This window comes from Haliotis rufescens, unplaced genomic scaffold (assembly GCF_023055435.1).
Source record: "Haliotis rufescens isolate VD_foot unplaced genomic scaffold, xgHalRufe1.0.p SCAF_6, whole genome shotgun sequence".
Classification (NCBI taxonomy): Eukaryota; Metazoa; Mollusca; class Gastropoda; order Lepetellida; family Haliotidae; genus Haliotis; species Haliotis rufescens.
In genome coordinates this window covers 21,901,705-21,914,112 of record NW_025964334.1, presented here as the reverse complement: position 1 = coordinate 21,914,112, position 12,408 = coordinate 21,901,705, and the positions used below count along the sequence as shown (strand labels likewise).

Sequence of the window (12,408 nt, the reverse complement as noted above, 5' to 3'; positions counted from 1 at the left end):
ATTTGAGCTGAAGGTGGCGGGGCTGAGAGGGAAAATATAACTTATTGTACCCTTAAACTACCCCATACAGCCCCACCTTCCCTGTATACAGCTCCACCTTCCCTTACCTTCCCTGTAGATTGCCTCACCTTCCCTGTATACAGCCCCACCTTTCCTTACCTTCCCTGTAGACTGCCTCACCTTCCCTTGTATACTGCTCCACCTTTCCTTACCTTACCTGTAGACTGCCTCACCTTCCCCTGTATACAGCTCCACCTTCCCTTACCTTCCCTGTAGACCGCCTCATCTTCCCTGTATACTGCTCCACCTTTCCTTACCTTACCTGTAGACCGCCTCACCTTCCCTGTATACTGCTCCACCTTTCCTTACCTTACCTGTAGACCGCCTCACCTTCCCTTGTATACAGCTCCACCTTTCCTTACCTTCCCTGTAGACCGCCTCATCTTCCCTTGTATACAGCTCCACCTTTCCTTACCTTACCTGTATACAGCCTCACCTTCCCTGTATACAGCTCCACCTTTCCTTACCTTACCTGTAGATTGCCTCACCTTCCCTGTATACAGCCCCACCTTTCCTTACCTTCCCTGTAGACTGCCTCACCTTCCCTTGTATACAGCCCCACCTTTCCTTACCTTACCTGTATACAGCCTCACCTTCCCTGTATACAGCTCCACATTTCCTTACCTTACATGTAGACCGCCTCATCTTCCCTTGTATACAGCCCCACCTTTCCTTACCTTCCCTGTAGACTGCCTCACCTTCCCTTGTATACAGCCCCACCTTTCCTTACCTTCCCTGTAGACTGCCTCACCTTCCCTTGTATACAGCCCCACCTTTCCTTACCTTCCCTGTAGACTGCCTCACCTTCCCTGTATACAACCCTACCTTCCCTTGTGTACAACCCCACATATACAGCCTTACCTTACCAACTTACCTTGTATCAACTCCTTATTAACCTGTATACTGTCCCACTTTAACCTTACCGTGAAAACAGTCCACATTTCCCTTTATACTGCCCAAACGTAACATGTAAACTGTTCCCCGCAGAAATGTCCTCTCGGTGCTGAAATGTACCTTGCAGAAAATCACATTCAGTGCGCAACTCGTGCGGGATGTAGCACATCTGACTAGTCGGTGCAGTAATGTACATATATTTCAGAAATGACATATTGTGCCGATCTCGTGCGAAATTTTGCAGTCATCTGCCATCTTGAAGTGACGTTAACTTTCGTATTATTGTTTACAGAAAGTGCATGTCTGTATGTTTACACTGGATTCATTTCATTAAGGTCTTCTAGCCGTGGTTACGTTTATCACTAATATGCTTGCCACAAGTCAAACAAACTCCCGAATTAACGAAAACTAAGTTTAAAAGTTTGCCGACTTGTGTGCAGAATTTACAAAATTTGGTTGAGAATGTAAAAATTTGAACGCAGAATTTTATTTTGTTTCAGCCGCGGAACTGAAGGCTCAACTGAAATAATATGTACCCTGCAAACACTTTGTCATGCCATTAAGGTGTGTCGTGATCTCAACTGATTGGAAACATATGTTATATTTCTGGCTCTCTCTACTCTACCATTCGCAACTCACGGAAGCAGTCTCGGGGCTGTGGATGAGGATAGGAATTATTTGGCATCTCATTATAGGGATCAAGAAGTACTGACTGGATGCTATTCTAAGAGTTTAGGAGTGGGGAACACAGATTGTAAATACGGGCTCCTTGAAACTTCTCCACCGCTCAATACATACTGTATTTCCTTAAGGGAGGGGGTTCCTGGGGTTGAGAGGGGGCGATAAATCTTCGTATGTATCTCTCACATCAATAAAACCATAAGTTTGAGGAGAGTGGGCTGTGTAGCCCACGTATACAAGCTTCGTCAATGAAAGGCAATGTCACTTAACAGAGAAAGCTCCAGAGGGTATGAGGAATTATGGATTCATGAAAGTTCTTTCAATATGAAGAATTGTGGGCTAGGTTTGAGCACCAAAATGGCTACAGAAAATAGTATACTGCCGCAGATAGTTCGATAAATGAGCGGCGATTTTACTTGGAACGGAGCCTGTTTTGGTCAATAGATATATTCTGGTTTAAAATTCCATGGCACTGACTGCTGTTTTCTATAGTTGAAGAGTGACAGAGAGACAACTGCAAATTGCCTGTACACCTCGCTTCAGTCACAGATAATGTCAGCATGGCTTGTGTGTGTGCTTGTTTAGGATTAACATGGCCATAGTCTGACCGTAGAGGGTTAACATAGCCATTGTCTGACCGTAGAGAGATATAGTAGCCATGACCTGGCCGTAGAGAGATATAGTAGCCATGACCTGGCTGTAGAGGGGTATAGCAGCCATGACATGTCCGTAGAGGGATATAGCAGCTATGACCTGGCCGTTGAGGGATATAGTAGCCATGACCTGGCTGTAGTGGGATAAAGTAGCCATGACCTGGCTGTAGAGAGATATAGAAGCCATGACCTGGCCGTAGAGGGATATAGTAGCCATGACCTGGCCGTAGATGGACATAGTAGGCCTGGCCTGGCCGTAGAGGTATATAGTAGCCTTGACCTGGCCGTAGAGGGATATAGTAGCCATGACCTGGCTGTAGAGGGATATAGTAGCCATGACCTAGCTGTAGAGGGATAAAGTAGCCATGACCTGGCCGAAGAGGGATATAGTAGCCATGACCTGGCCGAAGAGGGATATAGTAGCCACGACCTGGTCGTAGAGAGATATAGTAGCTATGACATGTCCGTAGAGGGATATAGTAGTAATGACCTGGCTGTAGAGGGATATAGTAGCCATGACCTGGCTGTAGAGGGATATAGTAGCCATGACCTGGCCGAAGAGGGATATAGTAGCCATGACCTGGCCGTAGAGGGATATAGTAGCCACGACCTGGCCGTAGAGAGATATAGTAGCTATGACATGTCCGTAGAGGGATATAGTAGCCATGACCTGGCCGAAGAGGGATAGAGTAGCCATGACCTGGCCGTAGAGGGACATAGTAGCCACGACCTGGCTGTAGAGAGATATAGTAGCTATGACATGTCCGTAGAGGGATATAGTAGCCATGACATGTCCGTAGAGGGATATAGTAGCCATGACCTGGCTGTAGAGGGATATAGTAGCCATGACCTGGCCGTAGAGGGATATAGCAGCCATGACCTGGCTGTAGAGGCATATAGTAGCCATGATCTGGCCGTAGAGGGATATCGCAGCCATGACCAAGCTGTAGAAGATTAACATAGTCATGATCTTGACGTAGACGATTAACATGACCCTAGACTGACCGTAGTGTTATATAATAGCCATGACCTGCCTCCAGAAGTTACACATGGTCGTGACACATGGCCGCAAATATGGACTTCACTTCGGAAGTTAACATGGTCGCAGACTTAATGGATTAACATGGCAGTGGTCTGAACGATATTGGCAAATGAGGCCTTAGATTTACCATAGGGATTAATACTACCGCGGCTAGACTGAATGGGGTTAAAACGACAGTTGCCTGACCATATAGAGTTAACATGAATGGCATGGTTGCGAAAAGGTTACCATGACAGATTTATGGACGTAGAGGGAAAACGTCTTTTGGTGTCTTCAGCAAAGGGTACGAGGGGAAGGCCCTCCTCTAAACGCTAGCCAGTCTACATTCACTCAGTGGACAGCTCAAATTGTAAAACTAATAGTTTGTGTGTATCAGAGTCGATCACAGACGTTGACGTTCTCCCATGTGGGTGAGTAGATGTAATCTCAAATAGCATTTAGCATATTTCATCAATATCACGGCGGAGCACACTCACTCACTGTGGGCATCACAAGCTGCGCGAAATGTCAGAAATCAAACCAAATCTTGAGCATCATGTGCGAATGCTTAAACCGCGCAGCTCATCTTCCCGAGGCAAGGACGTGAACTGACTAGAAAAGTCCAGTTTCCAACCTTACCGAACTAGGCTGGAATGTCCAGGCTTGATCGTAGCGCCACCAGTGGCTATTACGAGTTATGTCCCTTCTATGTCCCTCCATTTGACCAAGCAGATTCCATCTCTCATATCACTTGCATTTGCTTCAAACACAATGGCGGCGCCCAGTCAAGACGATCTGATCGATGATCAAGATCTATATTGTCGACTTAAATCTACACGTTGAAATCCATGTTGTTTATGAAAAGGATGTCTAGATCCTTAAGCGATTTTCATACGTTAGTCCAGCCAAAATGTAACTCCGGAACTCCAGCCGGGTTCGTCAAGGGTGGAAACTGGACTTTTATAATCAGTTAACATCCTAGCCTTGGGAAGATTCGCGCAGCTAGGCACTAACCAGATGACATTCTTAAGGCACTGATGTACAGCCTGAGTCCTCGCATTCCCTCACTCATTCAGCCTGACTTGTTGATTTCTCCGTGTTTTCACTTACGGACCACGAGACTCCAATAACGAGAATCTCCCGAATTATCCGAGCGTTTACATTTGTGATAACCTCTGTGTTGCCTGCAATTGTCTGAACGAGAAAGGCGATCACGGACATTTAATCTTGTAGCCGAGGATGAGTTTCCGATTGAGTACATTACGTTTACAACAGATCTGTCACAAGAGGCAATCTGTCTGAACGTTGATCCAGCGGAGGGCGTGAGAACTCGACTAGAAGTGGTCACAACTATGCTGATCCGATCCATGATGTTGCCACAATGGACTATTGACCCATACCACATCCACGGTCCATAACTGTAATAGAGGCACTGATTTTGGTCAGCTAAATTCCATTTACTAGATTGGCTCTTAATTCGGCCACACTGACTATTTAGAAAGGCCGCCACACTGACCAGAAAATGGTGTCTGCCATTAGCCAGCAATGTCGGGTTTCCTCCAAGATTTTAACAGACACACTTCGATTAGGATTCGTTCTGTGCACATTAAATCTATTAGTCCTATCAACAGGCTATCACGCTGACCTAATCTGATGTAAGTCGTCGGGTTTAGCTATTCCTCTAAAAGGTTTACTCTCCAGTATTGACAAAATGAATCCCTTGATCAAAAGGGCAACTGAAGAAAAGGTTAAAGTGCGGGTGGTCTTCAAAGGGCAGTGACACAAAAACACTCAGGCATTTTTTGTAATTACGTTGTTTACAGATCCGCCGATCCAATATCTCTCATATGTAGTATTAAAAAACAGTTAGAACAGTATTTTGTCCCTTCCGTTAACTAATTTGAGTAATGAAAAGACCCCGGAAAAGAAGTAGATCCGGGGTGGTAGGGAAGTGACGCTTTGTTCTGACGTATACAATTATATCTCCAATTTCTTGAAAATCCTTTTAGGAATCTTTTTAAATATGGCATTACTATTTTTTGTATTTCGATCAATATCTTTCGACAATTATTCTTGGTCAACATCATTCTTGTGGTAATTCATCATTGTGAGAAAAAATAAAGTTGTCAGCTGTCACGTCTCTTCACGTCTCTTCATAATTCATATTCTCATGAATTCGTATTGCATCACTGAATAATCATAGAGTGTCTATGAGAAACCCTAAGGAAAACACGACAGAGTTGTCTCCCCGGACAACTCTCCACTTCCGGCGTGTATGGTCTGAACGGCATATCACAGATAACGAAAAGGTGACACTTGTTTATGAATAGTGGATGAGTGAGTGAGTATGTTTTTACGCCGCTTTTAGCAATATTCCAGCAATATCACGACGGTGGACACCAGAAATGGGCTTCACACATTGTACCCATGTCGGGAATCGAACCCGGGTCTTCGGCGTGACGAGCAAACGCTTTAACCGCTAGGCTACCCGACCGCCCCTGTTTATGAATAACACCCACTTATACTTTACATCGATTTCTCAGGGAGATGACCTGTATTAAGTTAATATATGCACCTGCTCATACGTTTACAAAAGGGTGGATTTATGTACAAAAATAACAATATTATAACCATCCTGACGACCATATTTGCTTGCAACAAACCAAATATTACCATACCAACATCAATCACTGAAAAAAAGGAAACTGCTAGAAACTCCTGAAGTACGAAAAAAGAAGCCACCCATTCCCGGAGACCAATGCCGACTAAAATTATAAAGTATCATTTACATGTATATGTCATTTGAAGTAATAATTAGAAAATCCTTCTTATCATCTAGGGCGTTCGGGTAGCCTACTGGTTAAAACGTTCGCTCGTCACGCCGAAGACCCGGGTTCGATTCCCGACATGGGTACAATGTGTGGAGCCCATTTTTGGTGTCCCCCGCCGTGATATTGATGGAATATTGCTAAAAGCGGCGTAAAATCAAACTCACTCACTCACTTCTTTTCATCTAATCATGTGCGGTACACAATCATAAACCACGGAAGTTTAGTGCAATTTTTAGTTGTCTTAATTGATCAAATTCATTTTAAATGATTCCCATCGGAATGGTGAAAGTTACACTTCTAAATATGTTATTAATATTGGGGTAAAGAATGTTGTCAAGAATTTTGTGGGATACACTACCACAGTCAGGGAAATACATTTGTCTATATGTGTTTAGGCTACCCACCATGTCTAATTGTAATTAGCATTTCTTAGAACGTTAGGGGTGCAGATCAGTAATTAACTGTTAACATAATAAATTAAAATACAAAAATAACATATTATCGTGTTGAGGGGCAAATGGGTGTCTCAGGACGAAAATGGTGTGACTTTGTAATTTCTACTTTTGTTTTGTTTTTGAAAGAATTAATAAGGTGAAGTTAGTTGGGGGATTCTGAAGTCTTTTCAGAATGCGTAACAAATACCACTAATATTAACAGGACATTGGACATGAATATAGACTGTCATGTTGTTTGACTGTAGATATGATTTGTGATCTGAACAATCATCGGATGAGAAGAGTCGGCGGGGCAGCCTAGTAGTTAAAGCGTCCGCTCGTCACGCTGAATACCCGGGTTCGTCCCCGACATGGGTACCATATGTGAAGCTCATTCTGGTTTCCCCCGCCGTGATATTGCTGGAATATTGCCAAATGCGGCGTAAAACCATACTCACTCACTCACTTGGATGTGACCATACAGACAGGATCCAATTTTTGTTTGTGATTGTTACAATTGCCCAATGACCATATTGTGTACCAAAGTTAACGGTTTTTTCATTGGAGGAAATTGTCAGTGAATGCTTGTAAACACCATTTAGATTGGATGTCTTTAGAATTTGTAACCCTTCATTCTCCGTGGTTGGTCACTCAATCAGTGTATTCATTCTATGTAAAAGACGACCAGACTTGGCTAGAATCCGTGTTTATCTGACAAGTTCCAGCTGATGACACTTTGGTGAACTTCACAAATGACGAAAAATTTTAATATTCATAATATCACAGTTTGTCAAAAAGTACATACAAGTGTAAAAATATATTATGTATGTACTCATTGTGGGGAAATTGTGAAGAATATGTATATGGTCGAACTAAATGTGTTGGGCTACTTTCTGTTGACGAAGATAGTTTGAAGTTACAATATTCTGTTTTAAAGGTTAAACGCCGCCAGTCATTCCGATTTATTAACACCAAATCTCATGTAACCTTTTCGTCTGACAAGTACACACCAATAGTTCTGAGGCTCGATACTGTTGTTGACGAAATGTTCCATTAATAGATCGAGAAGCTGCATAAATTTGATATTCAGAACGTTTGTGAAATATTCCCCAAATATTATGTTTAGATGACTTATTTGATTTATTTGCGATTATGAATTTATTTATTGTAATGACAAATACCCATTCGATTTTTTCGCATATCTTGCTGCTCTGCAATTCAAAGTCTGTAATTTAGAACTATTCCAATGGTTGAAGTAATTAGTTTCGGATACTTTAGGCGGGACGAGATCACAGTAATAGCTATAATAATATTATGCATTTATTTATATTTAGAAAAAAAAGTATGCGCATGAATCCATAATACAAAACAAATAACTGAGTTCATACAAAGAGTTTATGTGTGTAACATGTAGAAGAGCGTGAAGAAGTCCAAGGGAAGTCAGATTTTACTGCCGTTTCTCAAAGAATAGGGACGAGCAGCAGTTTAAATAACAATGTGCGAGGACATATTGATAAATACTAATGAAATGCGTTCTATACAAATGTAAAATAGCATAAAAAGCTGACACACTAGGAGTAACTACAATGCCAAATCTAGTTATAAAACATAACCAAATTAGTACCTAAACCGTTTTAGATTCAGCGGTAGACAATTAAATATATATGTAAGCCCATGAGTCAACATGATGCTGGTCGTCGAGGTGTTAACTTGGTGCACGGGTATGGTGCTGACAGACGTAGGGTCATAATAATGGAGAGCCTGGGATTCAAGTTGGGATTATTGTCAGAGACAACTTTTTTTTCTCTCTGAAAGAAGAAGCCAAAAGGTTTTTCCTTCATGTCCAGAGAACAGTTTTGTGTATCTAAACCCGTTTTCAGGAATTCCAGCAATATGTTATCTAATGCATCAAGGTTACTTCACACAGATTCACAAACAAAACAGGATAACATAATGGACATCATGGCTGCAGAGATTAAACAAGGGTGGCATAGAAGACACGAGCATGGTAGCTTCATGTTTAAGACATAATGTGATGTTAAACTTCAACTCACATATTTGAGACCATGGACTGCGGTGCCGTGGTGACATCATCTTCCCGAAGCCAGAGCGTCCACTTGCCAATTTATGAAAGTAGAAACAAGACTTTAATACATGCTAGTGGACACGCTTTCCTCGGAAAGATGTGATGACACAGGATGCATTATGATGGCAGAGATGGTATTAAAGATTTTTTGAGTAGTTTCTTATCGGGTACAACCCCTCCAGATCCAAGCTGTATATCCGATAACACTCCATTTGTGAATCTATACACATGTTATTGCATGTATAAATGGTTTACAAGTACAAAAATACCCAGACATACTGATGGCTTTGTACTGAATCACTTGTATGAAAGCAACACATTTGAAGAACTGTACGATCTATTTCTAAAAGGAATGTTCATGTTCATGCAATATGATATATAAGAGATGGAATCTGCCCTCTGTGCAGTCTAGTGCCATTTCCGCTGTATTTGGAGTTCCCGAAGGTAAAACGAACACCGTCAGAACAAAGCAACTCTTTCTTTCCATTTTGTCCTCTCCACGTATCACTGCCTTGTATCAGCACTGCTAAGGTATACCACACTCCCGCTGTCATAGCAGCAGGCTTCTCAAACACCACATCAAACACTTTACTGTTGACTTTGTACTCAGTTTTACCTTGAATCCTGCACTGGAGAACATCTTCCTCGTTCCCAAAGTAGGTGGTGATAGAGTAGGTAGATTGTGTAGACTTACTTAAAGGCCCATATAGTCTGTATCCATAGAGCAGTAGGTTCCGGCTACTTCGGAAGCAAATGGCATCTTTCTTAAAACCATTAACACCCCAGCCAGTTGTATATTCTGTTGGAAACCTTGTTATGGAATGCGGGGTTCTTTGTTGTCTTTGCTCTGTGTTGAAGGGTTTCACGTCATTATCAGGGCATCCAGTATATTCCAGGATCATGAGACGCTCCTGTTCAGTCAAGAGACCGCTAGGTTTAACGTCGCTAGCCATGAATCTTTGCTTCAAAAGGGGAAATCTAACTTTTAGTAAAATCTCTCCAAGAATTGTTCGTTTGGTTTCAGGTGTTACCTCTCTTCCCTTGCGTCCACACTCTGCCTCTGCCTAGCTGTTGACGGCGTTAAAGATGACGTGCTCCTCGGCTGCCAGGTCATTTGACTCCACGATCTGATTCACCAATACTTGGCTCAGTGTCAGGAAACCAGATGACTGCAGTGAAGTCTCGCCTCTTTCTTTAATAAAGGTCAAAGCCGTTTGAAACAACTTGCTTTCATCCATATGATACACCGCATGTAGGATCACAAAAACGTTGTTAACGTTGAGGTGTTTCTCCAGGAACTCCAGACACATGGATTCTAAGGCGGTGATAGCATATTTCCTAGAGACGTACAATAGAGCTGTTACGTTGTCAGCATCAACAGTAGTGTCGTCAGTGTATAGGAATCTGAAAGATGACATCAGACTATATCAAAACTTTCCTTATCGTAACAGAAGAGCCTCTGACTCTGAAGCTAGTGAAACTACTGTATCCATAGACAATAAGAAACGAGTAGAGCACTACGGGCAATTTTGCAACCAGCTGATGCAGTTCATGAAAACAGATTAATCAAAGCAAATTGTTCTTCAGTCATGTTGATTTCTTCATGCTCTAATTGTTGCACTTTATTGATATGATCAGTTTGCATCGTTGCAGTTGTATGTAGGTATGTAGCTTGAATTTAATGCTGCTTTGAAGAGTTTTTCAAAAATATGATTATCACAGCAAGTCGGAACGAAGTCAGAAGTCTTAGGTGATGACGAAGTATCATGATCGAGTCTTATTTGAACTAATAAGCAGCAGAATTTCTGCACTTGTACACAGCAAAAGTAATTCAAATTAATACATCGTGTTTATTTGTCTCGACAAACTCAGTAAATGCAGTAGCGTGTCACTGGATTGTCTGGTTCATCGATCACTTGATTGTCTGGTTTGTTTACAGGCGGTCGTCGCATGGCTGGAGCACTGCTGCGCGGCATCAGGCGATAAAAAACTTCTTTTTTCATGCAAATTGTGTGAGAGGCGGGTGCTACCGGTCGGGCAGGACATGCTTACCCTTTTTCGCGCGCACCTGATTTTCCGTGGTCTATTCATATTTCTAAACTTTTACATCTTATTTGCCCTGAACGCCAAAATGAAATCTGTTTCGGTGGATAAGCTTGACTGGTTATTTATTCTCATGCATTGACAATTACATCAGATGAATCGATAACCAGAATGAAATGGAAATAAGCCTTTTGGTAGTGTAGCGTTACTATTAATATTATTTTGTTAACATGTAAAAATGTTATGATCAATTCTCACAAGAGAAACTGTCTTAATTCCTTGTGCTCTATTTCCGGAACACTGACTTCCGACGTCTCCTCCAGGGGGCCGGTAAACATGGCGTGGAACACACAACTTCTGCTGATGAGCACGTAGCGATGGGCCTTGATCACGTGACTCGTACTTCCAACTCGAAATTTGACGTCACAAAGCTCTTCCGCATCCAACATGCGTAGATTGCATTCAGCAAGGGTCTTCCCCGCTTGCCAGTTGTCAACAAACCCTGACGCACTTTCAGCCTGATGTACGTTAATAGCCGCCATTTTTTATCTGAAAGTTGGCATGATTTTTGAATGGCATTGGCGCATCAGTCTGATCAAATAGGTTTCAGATTCAGGTACAGTTACCCAAAGAAAGCACATACAAGTCTATATAGTGCCATCAGATGCCATTCTGGGTGTAGAAGTGATTTGGAGGAATGGTCTTTTTTTTCAAAGATAGGCAAGTATGTCCTTCACATTAGGAATAAATTACTCAGTAAGCTAACCCCTTCCTTTGAAGTAAAATGCATTGAAGTGGTGTCTCCTAAATGTTCGTTTCTCAAATATGATTCCAATTCTTCAATTAATCAACTTTTATTTACACATATGCTGAATGCCTACATGTCCAAAGTACAGATTGCATGGGTAGTGTAATATACATATTATCAACTAATCCTTTGATATGCATTTTCTATAATTCATCGCATGAAATACATATGATGTCACATTTTTACATGTTGCCATTTCGGAAGCAAATAATCTTGACAATATTTAATATTCAATACGCAAATGATCACATACTTGACACATTTATTGCATATTTTACAAACTCTGTGTTCTTTTAACATTCGTGTGTATGTTCCCTGTTCAACGGTAAGCTTAGGCGGTGAGCATCTCTTTCGAGAAAAAAGATATTCTATCTTTTGCAAATGGTGTCAAAAGGTATTCTTCAGTTACACATTACATTTTACATTGATTTTTAATCATTACATTACATTTTACATTGATCTGTAATCATTACATTACATTTTACATTGATCTTTAATCATTACATTACATTTTACATTGATTTGTAATCATTACATTACATTTTACATTATTTTTTATTCATTACATTATATTTTACATAGATCTTTAATCATTGAACCAAGTTCTATAATTGTTTTCTTAACAGATGCGACCCAATTTAGGCATCCGGAACTTTCATACAATGACATCATTTCATAACATTTTCTTGGATATCTATAAGAAGGTATATAATACTTACACCCAATGCCTTAGAACTTAGTCCTGTGCATATGTAAACAATATAATTTTACCACATTCATCACACAGTTAGCACTTGTTTTGTAGGCTACGAGATGAGGACACTATTAATAATTACATGTACAAGTATATTATTTATTTCATTAATGAAAGTGATACTTCGACCTACATGTATAAAT

The 12,408-nt window shown here is 41.2% G+C and overlaps 1 protein-coding gene across 1 annotated transcript; it reads right to left on the bottom strand.

Annotated features, from left to right (window-relative positions):
• Positions 1-7,951: 7,951 nt before the first annotated feature.
• On the bottom strand, positions 7,952-11,238 carry LOC124150783 (BTB/POZ domain-containing protein 2-like). The gene is made up of 2 exons (XM_046522854.2): positions 10,962-11,238; positions 7,952-10,064 (listed from the first exon to the last, which is right to left on the bottom strand). Exons 1-2 carry the CDS (start codon positions 11,150-11,152, stop codon positions 9,725-9,727), a joined length of 531 nt encoding a protein of 176 aa, XP_046378810.2. The 5' UTR covers positions 11,153-11,238; the 3' UTR covers positions 7,952-9,724.
• Positions 11,239-12,408: the final 1,170 nt, after the last annotated feature.

Coding starts and splice junctions, on each gene's coding strand:
- LOC124150783 (XM_046522854.2), bottom strand. CDS start 11,152: ATGTTGGATGCGGAAGAGCTTTGTGACGTCAAATTTCGAGTTGGAAGT. Junction 10,065..10,961: donor GAATTAAGACAGTTTCTCTT/GTGAGAATTGAT, acceptor GTCATCTTTCAG/ATTCCTATACACTGACGACA.